Raw genomic sequence first — 20,949 nt, forward strand, 5'->3', positions numbered from 1 at the left:
AGGTGTAATTAGAAATTACTTCATTGAGGGGTCTCCTAAACACAGGAGCAGAAGCCTAACTTAATCTGTACTGCTGTTCCCTTGTGCTCAGACTGAGCCAAACTCACAGGCACAATCACATTACACACACTAACAGCACCATTACCCTCTGTAACACTACTGCCCTCAGGGCAAACACACACAAAGCACCACACACACAGAAGCATACATATAAACGTACATGCACATGCATACAACGCATGTCATTTGGAACATAAACACATGCGCCTATGCATATTTGCCCCAAGCTGTACACAATGCATGCACAGCATGCCACACACACATGCAGCACGGATGCAAACATATACAGAAACACACACACACACAAACAAGCACTCCAGATAGAACTCTGTCACAGCACATAATCAAGGGGTATGTACAGTGGTGAACACATGCAATATAAACACCAAACCACTCTTTCGCTCTCTTTGTGACATGAGGGCACAACCAGACACCTAAAAACCCTAAACATACAATCAGGCAAACCAAATGGACACGCACACGCGCACAAACACACACAAACACACACAAACCCACACACCAAGCATCCGGTGTACAAACATAAACCATCCCAACAAACCAATTATCTTTAGTAAGGGCAGCAACAACAAAAAACGGATTTTCAAACAAGGGGAGCTTTCAGGAGCCCTGAAACAAGACACCCTCCAGCAGAATAGTTTTAACATTGTAAAAGGTACCAGTCTAATGAAGAACAATAGGGCCAGAAAGCTTTCAGACAGAGTTTTATGTCCTTCCTCCCAGCTGAGACGTAGCTCATGGCGCTCCCGGTGTCGGGGCTGTTCTGTTGGCTCAGTGAGGGGTGACTTGGAATGCGGGTGAGACAGGATTAAGGAATTCCGCTAATTGGAGGAGAACGTTTTTATAGGCTGAAGGCACTGCAGATGTTGTCAAGCTGAATCTGTGGACTGCTGTCTGAAAACCTTCACACTGCTAGAGTGAGTCATCTAACAGAAGACACTGCTGCTTCTGCTCTCTGAGCATGTGTGGCAGATGACCGGCCTCCTCATCATTGACTGAAGGGTTAACTGAAGGGTTAGGCCACGTCGGACAGAGCAACTATTGTTAAGTAAACTATTCTCTTTTCGTAAAACTGGACCTTAAAAGACACATTTGTTTCCTTGTATGAGGGTTCGAACCACATCCACAATGGCAAATTGAGTAATAGAACAGTTTTGTCGTGCCTACTGTTGGGATGTGTGTGTGCGCGTGTGTGTGTGTCACCTTGCGCAGTCGTCCAGTGCTGGTTCCCAGGAAGACCACAGTGTGGTTGTGTATATTGTCCACGGCAACTGAGGTGAGCCCTATGGCCTCATAAAGGGGTGTGGCCTTCAGGGGCCTGCGGAGTGCCAGGGGGTGCTGGAGGTGGGCTGCCCCACAGTCAAGCTGCTCCGGCTGCAGCTAATAACAAAGAAGAAGAACTTATTTACTGAACAGACAGAGTATGAGTGACAGTGTGAGAATTCCGACCACCCTTCGCCCAATAAATATGTAAATACATGGACACGGTAATGCTATAAATAAAAAGTGAAACTTTAATTAAAAGACATTAGCACCCATGTTAAATAAATAACAACTAGAAGTCAATTTGGTTGGTTTAATCATTTTAGTCCATCTGAATAGACTGTATAGTTAACTTTGTCTCTGTTGAAGAAAATAACAACATGAACTGACTTTCATACCATTCTACATTAACGCTTGGATGAGCACTACAACTAGAGATTAATCTGTCTCTTTTTGTAAGCAGGGAAGCAATAACAAGACAACATAGTGGATATCTTTGGAGTCTGTTCCCACGCGCAGCTCTTCTCTGGCCTCTTTGCTTATCATAAATTGTGTCCTTGGCTTTCCTTCAATGCAGGGCCCTCAGCCACGCTACAAAAATATCAGATTTCAACGGTCACAGCAGAGTCGAAGCAAAACCAAAGAAAGCCTTTCTTCTCAGTGCAATATGATGTCTTTTCTTTGAGAAAACACAACCACATCAAGCCACAAGTGGGTGCCTGGGGAAAGGCTCTGTGGCTGAAAACGTATGGCGTTCTGGTCATGGTAAAAATGGCCCAACCAGCATGGGTGTTTGTCTCTCAGGACCTCAGCATCTTAAAGACCTGACAGCGTAGGGGTCTCTAGACTCTGCAATCCAACAGCCCGTTTGTTACGATCTCCAACCTGTCAATCAATCTAGCCACACTGAAAGGATGGAATTTCACAGCATTCCTCAGACTGCACGCAGAACATAGGCTTCGATTTCATTATGAGGCACTGCCACTGACTGTTGGAAACAAAAGAGTCATTTTCCAGTTGATGTAAAATCATGTCAGGACATCGAATAACTAAAACTGTTTTCTATATCGTTGAACCAGTCACAACGTCATAAAAAAATATGATCATTACATTGACATTGTTGTTCTTTAGCAGTTACTTTTATTCAAAAGAACAAAGTTACTCCTTATGTTAAGCCTAATGCAACATTAAGGGAATTGGGGAAACTGTTAGTATTTCGTGATTGGCCTACTCGCGAGATAAGTCTATCTGATCCATCCTGCGGTTCCCATAACCTTCGCATGCTTTGGAGGATCCTTCAAGCAATCCTGACCCCAGGCGCACTCGTGACATGGGAAATGTCTCCCCTCATGAAAGCATCATTCATTATAGTTAGTCTACTAAAACTGTCAAGTATGTCATATCATGTTGCCAAAAGCAACCGTGGAGTACTTATAGATTAATATGCTTTCCAAAGAAGAAGAAAATAGTTTATTTGAAGCTTCAGACAAATGTGCAAACTTCAGAAAAACTTATCAGCATTTCGGAAGAAACGGGTGTATTTATTTTAAGATGTATTCAGAACCTTTTTAATGGTATGGGGGGTATTTTATACAGTCTCATATACAGTTTATATGGGATTTATACGAGACCAAACCTCCTAACATTTCCAAGTCCCATGTCCACACGTATTACATGTATACTTACAACCAGAGTGCCCTTGTGTATGCACGCTGCGCCAGAGCCCTGAATGACGCTGTCCAGCACCTGCACGTCGCTGCTGGGGGAGTTAGAGCAGTTCTTACGACCCTGTCGGATCTCCTCCTCGATGTCCGCAAATCTAAACACGCACAAAGCAGACTTTCTGTCCGCTTTTGCAAACACTCCGAAGAGGTAGGAGTCCGTATGGATCTCGGCTGGGTGGACTGACACAAGCCGGTTATATATGTTACCGTTAGATCCACATTGTAGCGGCATCTGGATGTAGGATTCTGTAAGTTTCCGACTCTCCGCGCCCGAAGTGGGTTTGCGTGTACTATCAGTGTCCAAACATATCCTGGCAAGGATGCTATTGGGCTGGCTCTCCTTATGGCCCATTTTTGCGTCATTGTTGATCGCAATGTAAGAATACGTTTTCTGTATAAATGCATGTACAAAGTTAAGTTTGTTTTTTGGTTTCACCTCCTGTTTAATTTTAAACACGTTATCCTCGGACGGGTTGATGTCATAAGTAAAAAGCCGGGATAAGTCCTTGATGTTCAGAGAACGAATCGCAATCTCCGGTGTGTTCTCAAAGCGCAGGTCCTCTTTGCTGTGGTTCTTCGGAAAAAACGGGGTGCCAGCCCCAGTATAGGTCGCCCCGACCAGGAGCCGCGTGTTCCCTCCGTGGCTCCTGAAAATCAGCCCCACGGTTGAGGCATTGGGGTGATTTGCTGCGATATTCAGCATGCTGGGAAACACAGTTTTCTCTCCCTGAGGGGGGAACTCCACCGCTATCTCCGATATGTTATCCATTTTCCTAAGCTCACAAAAGCCCTGGTACACAGACCCACACACCAGAAGCACCCCCTGCTCCCTGTCCAGCTCCAACAGCTTGTTGAAGTTGTCAGTGAGGGATTTCGGATGCTCGCACGGAGCCTGCGGTAACTGTGGCGCATGGCACAACAGGTTGTCCTCAACCGGACCGGTCCTCTTCTCCACCTCTAAACTCAGGGTCCCGTTCAGCTGGTAAATGGTGTTGACAGTGGCCAGGTATACTTTTGTAGATACCTGGTCAACCACGAAATTATTGGTCTCGTTTGGAGACTCAAATGCCTGTTGTATCTGTAGCGCGCGAGCGAAGCGCGGGCCATGGATACTCCAGGGTGATTCCAGAAGCAGGACACCGAGGATCAGAACAGCTATCTCTGTCGAAGGAGGCATTTTTCCTTCTGGTCGGGTTCCGCGTGTTCTGTGCCGAGGGGTGCATTGAGTAAAGAAAAAATATTGTGTTTGTTCCTACTGCGACAATCTAAAAAGGAAAGGCTGTTTCCTGCTCAACGCCTAAACACGGAGTGACGTGATAGCCTAAGAGAGCCGTTGCTCCTTCTCTCAGTGCAGCGCAGCGTAGACAGAGTGAGCTGTGTGAGAGCACACTGCTACTGCTGCTGCCCCTTTCTCTGACAATCCCAAAAGTCAAAATGCCCTTCTGTTATGAAAAACTATCACATATTTAGATACACTTAGATAATGTGTTGTATTGGAAATACACGTTTGCGCACATAACGCGCCAAACGCCTTTTCTAAATTAGCTTTATAGGATAGTCTACATTCACATTAAATCAACTGATAGGCTAAGTTGAAGGACAATATTCTTATAATATGATATTAAGGAGCCACAATTTCGTTACAATTATAGGTGCTTTGTGGAATGAAATAATTCAATGAAAATCAATTAAATGAAAAAAAAGAAAAAGATTATGACCTCTGTGGATGTAGGCCTATGGAGATATGGACCACTAGCTTTAGGCCTGTCCAAAGTCAAAGAGGTTCCGCTCATCCCGGGGTTAATTGCAGGTCAGTCCTCCACCTCCTGTGCCCGTGTTCCCTCAGCTCCACGATTAGTTCTGCAGATATGCCGAGGGTTCCGTCCTCGCACATAAGGTAGGGTAAGTAGCGTGAAAGTGCTACCAGATGGGCGCATCGGCACACCTTTCCGCTTTTGGACGTCCACGTCGATTCTGCATAGCTTTTGGGGGTTTGTCTCATAAATATTCAAACGCAACACATGTGCCTACTCTCAAAAATGTATGATAATGGATGTAACTTAATCACTTTCTCAACAGAGATAAAATTATGCTTGTCTTTCACAGCTCCGAGATGAGAGAACATGACAGCTCTCAGCAGGATAATTTCCCTCAAAACAGTGTGCGAAATCTGCGCAACAGGCATAGCTGGGAACCCAAAAACTTGAGGGCGGTTAAATTCCTCGTTCTATGCAGTCTCACTCATAGGTTACCTCTCTATCCAGTTGGAACCTCAGGTCAGTGCTCTTCCTCCGTCACCACTCCGTGATTGGCGCTGATGGCGGCCAGGGTTTGTAGAGTTTATCTTGTCCACGCGCGTCAAATCTAGCAATGTGGAGGGGCAGGAAGGTCCTCTCTGATACGCCACAATACCCCATGCCGCAAACACACACACACACACACACACACACACATGGGGCATATACTTATAGTATACTCCGTTCAATCACCGAAGATAAACACCGCGCTCTCTGACAAGCACACTCCCTAATGTGATGGCTCTGTGCACTCGGAGGTGATAAGGTCCGGGGTCATGGCTTTCGAGGATCAGCTATCACTAGAGAGGTGTAGGCATATACTAGTGCCAGTGCTCCGCTTGGATAATTTGTGATTCGTGACACTAGACTAGGGCCTGAAGCTTGCGTGTGTGTGTGTGTGTGTTTGTTTGTTTGAGTGAGAGGGCATTTTGCCTGGCGACGTTACTTAAAACACTTCCCTGGAGAACCGAGTCTGGCCTGTAAGAGCCTCAGACCGTGACTGAAGGACGACCGAACGAATCTGTTTCCGCCCTGATAAGAAGCTCGATATTTCAGGGCACGACACCTCCATCGGTTTAGCGCGTGTATGCTGCCACACATAGCCTACACAAGTGGTGATTAAAATGCAGATAGGCAAGTAATTTTTTTTTGCTATACCATATGGGCTACTAATATGACGTAAAGAAACCTTTAGCCTGCAGGTCATGGCATGGGTCTATTGGACCATGGAAGGGGAAGATCTCCATCTAGTGGCCCTATAAACACATGGCACCTAGATTGAATCAGTTCATTAATGCCAGGATAAAATATCTGGAAAAAAATGCCCGATAATAAAGATCTGTTTGTCAGTGTTCGATGGTGATTACACTTTAACAGTTCATTAAAATGATCATAACACTTACACACACTCCATTTAGCAGTATAATTTGAATGCTATAGAATGAGTTGCTTAGACACATCAGCTTCACTCATGCACAACGTAGAATCTCATCTAGTGTTTGTGTTCATTCCATCAACCATCTAACCATCTACATACCAAACACACACATATGTACACACAGATAAATGGCAGAGTAAGTTAGTCAGGAATGCACTTTATTTTATTATCCCACACTTAGAAAAGGACATTGGAAGGCACTGGAGTGGTTTAGCTCCACAACCCTACCATGCTGCATCAGAAAGGTCACTGCAAGGTCTAACCAGGGCCAGAGAGCAGCTCTACTGGGCTGAGTTCACAACCACAACATATGAACAATATTCATTCAGGGTGTATATTCATTCTGATGCCATAAATATGTCTACATCCACTGCAGTGTCAACTAACTTCCATTTATTCCTATTCTGTAAAACTGTTCCAAAGTAATAACTATAGTCCTGAACACCACCCCTATCCAGGATGGCTATGCATCAGCAACTATATATGGAATTGCTATCAAGTGTATTACAATCTTTGTCCTCTAGCAGTGTACAGTACTAGGAAGTGCAGGTCAACAATTCCACTGATTGGGCCTACTGTTATCTTCTGTGGAGCATGGTGGACTTTAGCTGGACTGTTTTTGGAGCAGATGAATAAAGATAAGACTGATACTCTACTGAGCCAGCATACTGAGTTGTAGACCAGGATCGGGTTTAGGACATGCGCATCTAAACACCCAACATCCTGATCACAGAGGTTGTGTCACTCACAGTACTACATCGCCCTTACCTTGAAAAATGTCATTCATGCACTACTGCACCGTGTGCTATCTGTTCACACAGAAGGACTACGCTGTCTTCTCATGCTTTGACAGTTCCTGACCTAGGTCTCCTTCTGGCACACCTGACCCCTGACAGGCCCCTCCCTGTTTTGGCATGAAGAATGGTAGGGTGGCAAAGGGTGGGAGTGGAACACTCAGCAGCGACAGTAGAAGTGTGATGCAGAATATTCCTACACAGGTAAGTGCATTGAATTGACATGGCAGTGGAGATATCTATTAATGTAGATATGAATCAGCCTGCCTTCAAACTAGATTTTAGAGGTCAAATTTGGCAGGACATGAGGACACCACCTATCAAGTCTGTGTCATCTACAGGATGGACGACCTATGTCATTTCACATTCTCCTATACCCCCAGGGGGTCCGGTACAGGGTGCTGTAAGGTGCTGGGATTCTCTAAATGTTAATAAAAACTAGCAATTCAGAAAAACCACATTTGGGACCAAATGGATAATACAGTGTGTGGGGTATCACATTAGCCCCCATGGTCCTATTCAGTGGTTTTGTGGCAAGTTGTCTACCCAAACCTCTGTCTTTTCTGGTGCCACATTCTATATGTAGTTAATGTTTGTCACTCTCCTATTTAAAACAGTTCAATCGTCTTGTTGACTTAAAAACGTAAATCATTTCTAGTAAAACAGTACGGAAGCACAAGGAGTCTCTATGCATGATGACACTCAACATAACGTCCTTTCTTTGACTCTGGGAAATGGATGGTTCTCTGAGGTTCTGTCTGGTCTCAGAATCAAGTAGCAGAGGTTTGAGGAACGTTTGCCTTCACATTTCTACCAATCACAGCTCGGTAGTGAGTCATTTCCCGAAGGCAGCCAATAACATGTTCATGTCTCGACAGAGGGGCTAGTTAGCCCCTGAGGTGAATAGCCAATCAGTTTCCTGACAAGCTCCTCTTTGTGCAGAGTGGGAGGAGCTTAATGCTACATTGTACAGAATATAATAACGTTTCAAATAAAATATTAGAAAATGTAAAGACAATATACTTGATTAACCTCTAAAAATAAAACCAGTATGACATTGCATCCTGTGAGGAAAAGAACACTATAATATCTTGTCTCCTAATATGTAAACAAAGTCTCTTCTTTTCCAAAGGAAAGTCATGTGACTGTTCACTGATCTTCCCTCCTTGTCTCTTTCACTCTGGTTTACTTCCAATTCCTGCATATCTGTGACAGCTGATTGGAGAAATCCTCAGAGCCCGACGAGACAGCCTTCACATCCTATTGCAGTTAGGCTCTCCGGCTTCCTGTATGCGACAAGAAGTCACACCATTGACGTCTCCTTAGCAACGCGAACACTTTCCGCCTGGCCCCAATCATCTGGGGGGCTGCAGCGCTCGGTGTGTGTATCCCGAGAGGGCGTCCCAGTTCCTCCACAGGAAGGCGAAGAGGAGGACGAGGAGGAGGGTGGAGAAGGAGCGCGAGCGCGTCTTCATCAGGGGGACGACACAGTTGGCCACGGTGGAGACGAAGACCAGCAGCACAGCCATGAGGGCCAGCAGCACGTTGATGAGCTTCCCCAGCAGGGTGCGGGCCGTGGCGTTGTCCAGCCCCTCCAGCTGCACCACCTGCTGCTGCTGCTGCTGCAGCTCCATCTTGGAGATGCGCGTCTGACACGCCTCCAGCGCCTCCTACAGGGGGGGAAGGGCGACAAGCAGGGTGAGACACGCCTACGCCTCGTACTTTAAGCAGAGACAGAGCAGTGTCGAATAACATGGACGCACATGGACACCTTCTTCAATGTGCAACAGAGCTCTAGCAACCCCTAGTGGTAAAACAGAGACTCAAATGAAACAAGCAGAGTTATAGAAAGGCTGTACATCTAAACACATACAGGGTTCAGAGTTTTAGATCTGTATCTCTCTCTCTCTCTCTGTCTCTCTCGGTCTCTCTCTGTCTCTCTCTCTCTCTCTCTCTCTCTCTCTCTCTCTCTCTCTCTCAGACATACACATACATATAACACCCATTTGAAAGACCTTAAATCAGCTCTGAAGTGAGTTCACAGACCTGTATGTCCCGAGCCCTCTCGTAGGACTGGTAGGCTATTTTCTCTTCCATGCTGGCCAGCTCCTGCTTCAGATTGAGGATCTCATTCTGGTGAAGCTCTGTCAAGTCATTCAGCTGCTCCTCCAGACGCTCACACCTGAACACACAAACACATACACACACACATACACGGTGAGTCTGAGGCCTGATACATTATACACACATACACTGACAGATACACACACTAACAGACAGACACACACACGCACAAACATGCACAACCTAATGACACCTGATTGTGCTGATGACTATCCTGAGCTGATTAGAGCATGCTTAATCATCGGCTGACAGAACTGGCCAATCAAAGACGCTCAGCAGCAGGAAGAGGGAGGGGACTGAGCCGACCTGTCGAGACATGGATTTGTGTTGGCAAGTACATCCGACTGGATCAGCCAAACAAGAGAGAGAAAACAAAATAAGTGTGTTTCATGTGTGTTTGAGTGTGCACACGCAGGTGTGAGTGTTTAATGAAGTGACTCACACCATTGTGATCTCATTAGCTCTTCCCAACCCTGCTATCTGTCTAGCTCTCTGCCTTGTGGCAGCACACTCACAGAGCACACCAGATGGCTGTAAGCTCCAGTGCTCTTAGGACAGGACAGGTGAGTAAGAGGATAAGGTGGGGCCTTCACAGAACTCCGGGTACCCTGCCTGTAATAATGACATCCCAACCCTATACCTAGAATCCCCTATCAGTTACATACAGGCAGCTGCCTAAGCACATTGTGTGTATGTGTCATGGGTGGCTGTGTGTGTGTGTGTGCTTGTGTGTATACGAGAACAACACGGATCACCTAATTTGAACAGATCATGAGGGTGAAACTCTGAACACGCTTTCAGACAGCACTGTAAATACAAATGAAAGTGTGAGCTCATTTATGATACATTCCAATGGCATAACCATTTAAAACACAGACAAACCATGCTCATTCCCAGCTGGCATGCTTGAATAAGCTCAGTACAGTGGACATTCTGCTCCTCTTTATTTTTAGCCTGCTAGACAAACACAGTCCCCTGCCCCAGACTGACATTTTAGGAAGAAAAATGTTCCCCTTCACCACTAAACCGCTTTCTCTGTCTTCTACTTCTGCCCCTCCCCTCTCTCTTCTCTCTCGCTGCCTGTGACATTTTCCTGGATAACCCTGGTGGTTTATGTTCAGGCTGAAGAGCTAACACACTTCACCACCCACGTGCAGACAACAACAAAAACAAACCCATAGGAAAGACGTCTCTGTGTGTAAAACCAGAAGCATGAAGCTGGGCCTGGAACAACACATAGGGCACCTGTTCTCCACATAGGTCTGTCTGTCTAACTAACTAATATTCTGTCTCTTGTCATGGAGGAAATCTTTCATTAATTATCCACCTCAACTAGTGTTCTTCTAGCCTACACACCATCTACAGCTCCCATGTCATTCATTATTGTCATAGTAATAGAAGAAAGACAAATAAATAAATATGCCTGACCAAAATACATAATGACTACAGTGCTGTAATCATGCTGCTACAAAACCAGAATGTTTTGTCGAAAGACCTTCTCTTTGTATGTATCAGCTGAGGTTGATAAAAGTGCTCTTCAACCCAGGAGCCGGAGTCACTTTGCCCCTGGTATGCCCTAATATAGGCCCATCGCCATTCAGGAGGGAGGATCTAAATTGTTCTTCTTGATTCCTTTACACCAGGGACCTTTCCCTGGCCAAAGTTCCCCTTGGCCAATGTCTAAGGCAGTTCAATTGTTGCAGCATACATGACAATGTGATGGAGCGGAATCTCCTTCTCACAATTGAATTGAATGTGTTTGTATGCCACTGCATGTCACTACAGTAGACCAGGGTGAGCTGTGTGTACCTGAAGCGTTCTTCCTGCAGGGCCTGCATGATGACAGTGTAGTCCCTCTGGTAGTGGTTCTTCAGGCCCTCCAGACTCTCCTCCAGGCGTGTCTGGCCCTCCCTCAGATCCTGCACCTCCTGCAGCAGCATGTCCATGCCTGAGCTCTGGCTCCTCTCCAGGGTGTTGCCCTTGGAGCTGGGGGGTCCCCCCGGGGCTCCCGTGGTGCTGTTGGCCCCTGCTGAGCCTGACGTGGCACTGGAGCAGTCGTCCTCGCTGCCGTACTTGGGGCTGGACTGGAAATGGTGTCCCGCGCTGCCCAACGAGCGCCCCCCACCGCCGGTCACCCCGTCCTCCCCCGAAGGGTCGTCCAGAGAGTCCTTGAGGGAGGGGAGGTTGTCAGCGCTGCCGAACCTGTTGCGGATGAGCGAAGCGATCTCGCGGGGTTTGGACACCACCGCCCCGGCAGCCGAATGCGTGGCCTGAGAGAAGCTGGAGAGACCCCCCTTCACACTGTCCACCACCCCCTCACTGAAGCCTGTCACCTTGGCCCCCACATCCTTCAGCCCCTGCTGCATGTCCCGGAGCACATCCTTGGGCTGTCGAGGGATGCCGTTGTGCTCCACCTCGCGCAGCTTGCGGTGGTAGTGCTCTAGCTTCCTCTGCAGCTGCTGGATGGTCTGGGCCGACTTCTGGTTCTTCTTCTCAAACACCTGGCAGGTTCAAAGGTCAGTCAGCAGGTTACAGTTCTGCACTGAGTAGATGGACAGAGCAGGCTTGGTGTTAATATAACATGTACAACATCACAGCCAGTCTATCCAAGTGTACGGAATGTTATTTTGTTCAACCTTTCTTTCCACAGCCTGAACTCATGAACAAGAAAAAACATGTCATGATAAGGATATTAAGGGAATTAAGGACTAAGGAGTCTATTTGGAGTTAAGTATGCTCTCTGACCTGTTTAATGCGGGCACTCTGCTGCTTGTCTGCATTGTTTGCCAGTTTGAGGTACTCGGCCACGTTGTCATCCCTGGCAGTCTGCTCGATCTTGATCTGCTCTGTGAGCTTGAGGATCTTCTGCTGCAGCTGGGCGATGGCCTGCTTGGTGCGCTGGGGGTCTGGGGTGCCATCGTCAGCCCCGGAGAAGGAGCCGTCAGCCCCACACGACACGGACAGAGGGGTCTGAGCCAACCCACTCAACTCCAACCGGTCGATCTAGAAAGGGATAGATATGGGGTGGGGGGGTTAAACAGAGTGAGGAGGGAAGGGTTGGAGAGAGTAGAGAGAAGGGAAGGAGGATATAGGTCTAAGTGTTATATAAAAGAAACTCTTTTCTGGAATTTTGCTGATGTATCAGTCTGGGTGGAGATTCCCCTCCATGCTGCATTTCTGCTGCTAGAAAGAAACCCTGCATTAGATGAGAGGGCCACTAGCGGTCAGCTCCTATGACGTATGATGCATGATCACAATATAAGAAACAGCCTGGGCTCAGAAAACAGTAAGAGGAAGTAGAAACAGAAGTCTGTAAATGTCTTGTGTTTCATTTGTTCAGAATGTCCAACCTAGCCCTGTAAGTTTTAGCCCCTTGTTGTAAAATTACAAGTCACCTTTAGCTCTTTAATTGCCAAATGTATCCAATAGCATTGCAAGGCAAGACAATTGGTTATGTAAATGTGGTCGTTCCAAAAACATCTTATTTGCAAATTTGTTTTTTGGAGACCTAAAGGTGATGTTGAAATTTTAAAATCGGGTCTTACAGCGCTAGTCATACACTGGTCATACACTAACTACAACTAGGGGGATAATAAATCAGACCTGGTCATTAAAGTGTGTCGACTACAATGTTGGGCATGGTTGACAGCATGTAGGATTTGTGAGAACAGATCATAACAACCTGCCTGTGTAGCCCAGATGACCGGCTTTTACCAGACATTGATTTATTTTGTCCATATCGTTGGCCTTATCACTCTAGGTAAAACCAAGAAGTTGCCTTAGGAATGTAGTTTTACCTAGACCTTTGAGTAGAGCTAGGGTTAGATTAAAGCATTGATTAGGCACCTTTAGATCCAATTTAAAACAAAGACCAAAAGAGAAAACAAATTAGGTGACCTGACATGATCAAACATCAAAATATTAAATAGCATATGCTATGCAAGTTCCTCCTGTATACTGTCAGATGCGTTAAGTAGCCAGTACATTCCATTGGATATTCTCTCATGCCGTCTGTTAAACGGGTTACAGACTGTCAAGACTGTTTAGACTCTCAATACTGGTAATACATTAAAACATAAACAGTTTAATTTTTGTATTCGGCTATAACCACATAACAATAACGTAACTAGCTATTCAGTCACAAAACTGAGCACTGTTGCAGGAATGTCACTCGTGCGCGAGGAAGTGATGACTAATCGATGACAAGCGCCACTGTAATAGTTTAATCACAATGCCATCACAAATGCAATTTACATTTGACAATACTAAATTAAAGTCAAGCAACTTTAACTCATACAATGGGCTTTTATCAACAACATCAAAATAATAAGCTCGAAGTTGATATTTTAACTGACTATGTCCCACCTTGCTATTCTTCAGACGCAGGACTTGCTCCCAATGCATTTTCCCTAAAAGCGGATTAATTTGTATTTTCATTAGTCCCAAGATTTAGACATCCAAATAGCCTATGTCGCGACGAGGATTCATTACATTCGCTCGCACAACAAACTTGACTTGTGAAAGTTTACGATTTTCACCTGAAACTGCCTATGCGCTTCTGGTAGACTCTCCTCCCTTGTTCCTCCCACTCTCCTCCCACTCTCCTCCCATTGCAAGACAAGAATGACATCATGGCCTGAGTTTGCAACCACGCCTCGAGCAAGTGCAAAAGGGACTCAAAAGGACAGTTATCACTGAATCACAAAAACAGAACAGAGACATTTCACAACTGTACATCTGTGACCTCAAATAGCTCCAAAACATTTGCCCTTGATATTTAAGTCTATTTATGGTAATAAGCCACAGATATATGACTATTTATACAAACATATCCAAATCTGTGGTTCCTTATCTGCCCATTGTCAAAACAATAGTCGCAATAAGAGCTTGAGTGAGAAGAAACTATAACTCTAGAGCAAAACAATTACAGGTCAAGCTGGCTGTGTGACTTTGGATCAAATCTCCCAGTGCCAGTCAACAACGGAGAGGAACGCAGGTTAAGATAAACCAGTCCAATAACCTGCCAACCCTCCTAAACACAATCACACACACTCACCCAAGCACACACAAAGCACAAAGCCAGGGATTTTAAAGTCAGTCTACTTTAGCCTAAGATGTCACTGTGTGCACTGCATTTTAAAAACGACAGTGGAGGCATAATGTTGATAGTTAAAGTCTGACAGCCTATAAGCAGGAATAGTCTCTTGACATAAGATCTAATCACATTATTTCTAATAGGCCAATAAAACCATGAAATGTGCTGAAAAAAATTATGATTATGCAGGTCATGATGACTAAACCACCAAAGGACAAAAACCAACAGGTGTAAAATGATTAAAAAATCCCCTCTGACGAAAAGACGCGTCGACGGCTGACAAAGGAATGAATCACTGAACAAGAAGAGAAAGCAATGCGAATGGCGTGAGCATTACAAGCGGGAAATGCGAGTAGGCTGGCATCCAGTAAAAACTTGTTCTCAAATGAAGTCCTAAAATATGACAGTGAGGTCACCTGTTTAGCATTTATGCCTTACGATGATGTATAGTCTGACTAGAAGTCGGCCATGGGTAATATCTACGCAGGCTAGGCCTATAGTAAGGACAGTTTGATAGCCTAAAAGTGTTAAATGGAACCTGAACATGTAGATCCACTCATTGGCCCTGTACATCAACACTCTGATGTCATAAGCAGTGCCGTGTGACTATCTGATAACTTAAGGGTAACCAAATGAATAGGCTCAATATGGCATAACTAGCTGTGGCCTCAGATATAGTGTCATAATCACATAGCTTCTTATGGTGTTAGTTAAAGCATCAACAAAGGAAAGCACAAAAAGATTACATTTGCCAATCCTGATTGTTTTGAACTACAGCGCCCTGCTTCGCAATGCTTTGATGAGGGTTTCCTCATGATAAGTAAGGTCTGCGCTGACACCAATAATCCACTTCAACAATCTAGTCAACAGCACAAGATAGCCTGTAGAACAACTCATCATCACCAGGGTAAACCGTGCTGCTTGAATGTGGCTAATAATTCAGTGATCAGCTGTCATAGACACAGACGTCAGGGTCAAAGACCAGGCACTTATCTTACGAGTGAAGTTCAAAAATCTGATTCTAGGTCTATAGTCCAGATCACCTTTAGAGATCTTGTCCTTGAGTGCAGAGGCCTGGATAATACTGAATAGGTGTTTGAAACCCAGTATTGGGAGATGAATCGCAGGCCAGGGCTGCACAGGTTGCTTCCTGTCTAGCTGAACCGATACAGATACCTGTCCACCAAACTGATGAATGAGTCACCTCCTCTCCTCCAACACTTCTGGGAAGACGTAACGTGAGATTAGATATGGGGAGGTTCGGAGAACAGAGAGCAGGATTCCAAGTGCGCAAGGTGATTCTGAAGGATCACTGTACCACTGTACAGCACGTGACACCGTGAGATAGACTCAGCTCAAAAAGAGAACACAGGAACACCTCTCAGACTCTCGGTGTTTAATGAGAAGAACGATGCCTAACAAGGCAAACACACAGTTCACCTCCTCTCTCTTCACCTCTCCCTCTCTTCACCTCCTCTCTCTTCACCTCTCCCTCTCTTCACCTCCTCTCTCTTCACCTCTCCCTCTCTCTCTCTCTTTCTAACAAACACAACTGCTCACAGGGGCTGACACCCAACCCTGGCTGACGACTGAGACATGCAAACTACAATAAGTGATAGAGAGAGTTTCAGACCACAAATGTTTACTGTACACGTTTTAAACCCTAGCTCAAAGCCATGTGAGGCTTTAATTATGTTGACTCTAAAACAACCATAGGCAGTCACATAATGTAAGCTTGCTGAATCCAAACCTTATACCCCTGGCTAAACATAAAAGCACACCATCAGATTAAATGTTTTAAGAGATTTTGTGTACTCTTGCATGCAAGTACCTTTGAGCTAAACCAATCCGTACCAGTATGGAATCTTGCTGTGCAACTAACCAAAGTATAAAGCAAATGTACTTTATAGATCAGATTTCGATAACTGTAAGACTGACTGGATATTAGGTTGCTGTAGATAATGAGGACCAAACACCTCAGACAGTTCATTTCCTATCTGAACATCTTTAAACTGGACATGAACTCACAGCCACAAAACAGACTTCAACAGAGGAAAGAAAGCAGGGAGAATGAAAGAGCAGATGATGTAGATGATTAAGGAATCAATTTGAGATAATACTGTATCAACATGTCTAACTGTGTGTATATGTATGTGTGCATGTTAGTTTGTGTGTCAGTATGTGCAGACTTGGAAGGGTCTTTCCCAGGCTTCTGATCAAACTTGGGTAAGTCAGACCTGCTCAACAGCTTTGTCTAGATCAAGAGGTGTCACAACCCAGCCCCAGACCAGACCAACGGGCAGTGCCTGTTGGGAGGTTCAGGTTTAGTTGAGTGGGGGTGGGGGGTAATCTCAGAGGTATCTGTCCAAGCCATGGAAAGACAGGACAACTGGAACAGGATACCCCACTCTCTTTACAGAGATGCTCCCTCCTCCACAGTCTACTGGTTCATAGTATTAACATGTCTACCTGTCAACAAAAGTGTAGGAAATGAACATTATCCCAAGGGACACCATTAAGTCAGTAAGTAAACCTTGCAGAGTCAAAATGGACCTTGTTTCTGTAGTTCAACTCAGTGTGTACAGTAAATATACCCCCTCTGCACAAGACAGCTCAGACTGACATAATGGTGAGAGGTCCCCTATTTCTAAAAGTGTTGGTACAGTATGAATCAGCTGAGAATCAACACTCAACAATACAGTAAAGAGTGAGCACTTCTACAAGGCCTCTGAGTTAGGCTGTTATAACTAAGAGACTGTCATAAGAGTCATGATAATAGAAGTGTGATCACACTGTCCAGCCAAACATTTCTTCATTCCCCTCGCTATGCCACTTTGAGTGAATGCACATTCAGTCATGTTAATGTTTAGGTCAAACATGTATCTCTCCCCTCTCCTAAACTTGTCTCTGTCCTCTCTTTCATTGTGGCCATAGTTCCCATCCAACTCTGCCAAATTAAGCAGCTCTGATATTGAGACAAAAGAGCAGTTTTTAATGGAAATCCGCTTCTTTGTGTGTTGAAGGGGATCCAATCTGGCAACAATGAGCCCATTCAACAGCTATGGACAATTACATAACTCTGTGTGACGCTGTCACAAGCTGATTTACTTCATAACACAAACACACACAGACTTACACACACTTGTACAAAATCATGCACATACACACAGACACACAGACAAACTCTGTCCAAGCTCGCCAGTATTTAACTGTTGTTGTGTGGAGGATTTCAGGGGGTCTGAGAAAAGCCTGTTGTGTCCTTTTCCAAACAAAAAAAAAAAAACCTACACCAACAGCTATAGACCCTATAAACACACAGGCTCTTCACCACCAAAGCGTTCTGTCCCCATGACATCAAACCGAGTCCTTCCAAGCCTCTCAATCCTGCATTGGTCTTTCACCTCAATTCACAGCTTTCAAGTTAATAGAATCCTTTCTATGGTGGCAAAATAACTATTTAATTATCTGGCACAAACCATCCTCCTCCACATATACATCATATTTGACAAACACTTAGAGATAGCAGACTCATAGAGGAGACTTGTAGAGGAGATGCATACAGTACACAATGCACGAATACAATGACAAACAATAAAGTAATCGTACATATCAAAATACCTCTGCACATAACACCACTTCTGTAAGACAATTGTCCTCCCCACACTCCACCACACACACACACACACACACACACACATACTGTGTCCAGGTGGAGACTCACGGTGGTGGGGGTGGGAGGTGGAGAGGAGTCAGCAGTTACCAGGTGTAAGATGACCTCCATGATGGGGGGCTCATATGTGGGCCTCTCTCAGCCTCAGGAGGGGCTTGTCTGTCAGGGAGGAGGGCTCTGAGCCAGCCCACTCATCACACTGGACACACTCCTTGTCTGCTTTACACAAAGTCCATTCAACGAAAAGTCTACTTAACAAAGGGTCCACCACAGTCCAAATAAACAAAGCCCTGAAGGACCCAATGAAAAAAAAAAGTTTGGGGCTAAGAGAGATAGCTTCAAAGAGAGTATCCTCAGTGACCAGCCAGTTTCATCAGCACTAAGAAGCAGAATCCACTCAGGGATCTGCCTGCTCTGCTGCTGCTACCAGCCGTCCAGTCCCACAAACACAGGCAGCTCCTCTCAGGTCATGCTTCAGTGCTCACACACTGTACGGGGCAAAGTCCAGTCAACGGCAACCCTGCGTATGGAGAACACACACTTCATCAAACACGACTCCCTCAGACCCGCTCTCCCGGGAGGATCCGCAGTCCTGGGTCAACTCCACACACACTGGGAAGGACAGAGCTGACAGAGTTAAGCGAACCAGGAACTGACCACAAAAGAAACGCGGGGTTAACTGTTCTCAAAGTCCACGGGGCGTAAAATCCACCCAGCGAGAAAGAGAGAGAGAGACCCCGAGGACGGATGTGAGGAGAGGAGAAAAGAGCCCACCAGGAGCTGTCAGAGAGAGAGAGAGAGAGAGAGAGAGAGAGAGGGAGAGGAAGGGAGGGAATGAGGGGAGTAAAAGGGGGAGTGAGTGCCCGGATGGGATGGGGGTGGGGGAGGGAGGCAGGGGGAAGCTTTTATTCTAGTAGTTTCTAGGCCAACTATCTGTCGAAATAATGTAAAAACTTAATTTACGATCCAATTATCTTTGACAGCTTGATTGTCACAGCCAATCTGGATTTTAAGCCATCACGGTGAAAACAATCACCTCAAACAACATGCCTCATCCAATAAGATTCCATTAAGTAAATGTATCAGCCAATCACTAATCACATCCGGCATAGACTGACCAATCAAATCAAACCAGGGAGCCAATGACAATCACTGTAACACTGTTCTAACCATCCACAGCTCCGAGGCATGACACATCAAGCGTCACCATACAGACACAAAGATGGTCATATTCAACCAGCCTTGCAAAACAGATAGTTAATTTATAACAGCCACACAGTTCTCAACCCGATCTAAAAAGAAGCATGTCATACATTTGTATCTTGGGAGGCATAAAATAGTGAGTTTTAATGAGAGAACAACTCCTCTCTCTCAACTATAAACCCCTTTTCAGATTATATGGTCATATGATCAACAAGACTGCAACAAGTGTGTAAGACTGTGTGGGTTTAAAACTGTAATGGGAGTGTGTGTCTGTATGTGTGTGTGTTTATATACTGACTGCTCACAACCAATTAGGAGGAGAAGCGAAGCGGGGCACGTAGGGGGTAAAGCAGGACATGGGTTGCCAAAGAGCTTCTGTACAGAAATGAGCTGAGCTGAGGGAGGGAATAAAGGAGGGAGAGGAGAGAGAGGGGAGGGGTAATGAATACAGGCTTTAAGAAAAGACTTAGAGGGAGGGGTGTAAGGACCCTGAGAGAGAGGGGCTAGTTTGGGGGAAAGGTGGCTTACATAAGAGCAGGCCTCAGTCATTGTGAGGGAACTGTGAGAGTCTGTGTGCTATGTCATACTGTAATACATGTTTGTGTAATGTGTAAATGTATAAAATGGACATAATGACTGACGATAAAGACTAACCTCCCCCTCCACAACAGACAGAGGCTATAGTCAAGCTGCCCACCCCTAACACAATCCTCACTATCCAGCCTGTCAGTGCCATCCATTTTGTCGGTACATTTCATCATCATAACTAGAGTCCATATGCTTTCCCCTCATTTCAAAACAGGCAGAACTACGCGTGAGACTACATAAACACACACCCTCAACACACAATGAAATACTGAGGAATACAGGAGGAATGCAACTCATTACACACATGACATCAGACAAAGGCCTGGGCCTTACCCTCACAACATGGCTAGTGTCTCACTTATTTGACATGTCAGTCACCTGGAAGCACGAACCAGAGATGTGGTTAAACAGGTTTCTGGGTGCTTTTGGCACAGACCCACATTTTGCTTCTATGAGCTCAGTGCCATTCCACCCCCAGGACACAAGTCAAGTGAAAGACATGCATTATCATGTGCACAGTATAACACAAGGACACAAACATTCTTGTGAAAACAACTACATAGTGGCATAACAAAATATTATAATTTTTGAATAAATGCAGTAATAGCATTAAAAACGATCAAATAGGGGTGAATCAGGAACCATTGTCAGAGTGTTCAGTGTGAAATGTTCTGTACCAGGCAGCGCCACAAGCCTCAGGGTAGCAGCATCAGGTCACTGTCACCTATCCACAGCTAGAGTGACTCAGGAAATTCTCAGTGACTCCGTAAGACATTCCTTAGTAACATTCCACAAACAGGCTTGTTTAGCGGCCCTGAGGAAGTATTTGGGGGGTGGAGGGTGACTTTATAGTATCCTTAGTATGTATGCTACTGACCAATACTAACCCTGGAATAGAACGGTCTCCCAATGGGGTTGTCTGAGATTACTAGGTTGTTACTTTATAGATACAGGTTCCGGTGCTGTATTCTGTGTATGAGTGTGCATGCACTTGTGCTTATAACAGGTCAGCTAGAAAAACATCATTCTCGTTTCAGCCATTTCATTTTATAAGCCTGTGTCTCATCACAACTTATGGGTTGTAAGAGATTCACACAGCCGCCACTGGCTCTGACCTATTTGGACACACATCAAACTGCACTCAAGGAAGGTTGGGACCAAGAAAAAAAGTAAAAC

General features: G+C 45.3%; 2 protein-coding genes across 5 annotated transcripts in view; both read right to left on the bottom strand.

The window, feature by feature from the left end:
- Window positions 1-4,415, bottom strand: part of plxnd1 (plexin D1) — a 45,266-nt gene extending 40,851 nt beyond the window's left edge. Inside the window, exons 1-2 of the mRNA XM_084680163.1 lie at window positions 3,028-4,415; window positions 1,282-1,458 (exon numbers count right to left, since the gene is read on the bottom strand). Coding sequence (XP_084536289.1) covers window positions 1,282-1,458; window positions 3,028-4,242 — 1,392 coding nt within the window. The 5' untranslated portion in view covers window positions 4,243-4,415. The remainder of the gene's footprint in view (window positions 1-1,281; window positions 1,459-3,027) is intronic.
- Window positions 4,416-6,440: 2,025 nt separating this feature from the next.
- The window catches only part of tmcc1a (transmembrane and coiled-coil domain family 1a), a 33,456-nt gene continuing 18,947 nt past the window's right edge, over window positions 6,441-20,949 (bottom strand). For 3 of the 4 annotated variants that reach the window (XM_084680691.1, XM_084680694.1, XM_084680690.1), the window contains 4 exons: window positions 11,963-12,220; window positions 11,027-11,718; window positions 9,140-9,275; window positions 6,441-8,763 (listed from right to left, as the gene is read on the bottom strand). In XM_084680691.1, the coding sequence (XP_084536817.1) occupies window positions 8,449-8,763; window positions 9,140-9,275; window positions 11,027-11,718; window positions 11,963-12,220 (1,401 nt within the window). In that variant the 3' untranslated portion in view covers window positions 6,441-8,448. Of the gene's footprint in view, window positions 8,764-9,139; window positions 9,276-11,026; window positions 11,719-11,962; window positions 12,221-13,582; window positions 14,491-20,949 lie in introns of those variants that run through there. The other variant, XM_084680692.1, reaches the window with a different exon arrangement.

This window comes from Hypomesus nipponensis, chromosome 18 (genome assembly GCF_054491055.1).
Source record: "Hypomesus nipponensis isolate SF chromosome 18, ASM5449105v1, whole genome shotgun sequence".
Classification (NCBI taxonomy): domain Eukaryota; kingdom Metazoa; phylum Chordata; class Actinopteri; order Osmeriformes; family Osmeridae; genus Hypomesus; species Hypomesus nipponensis.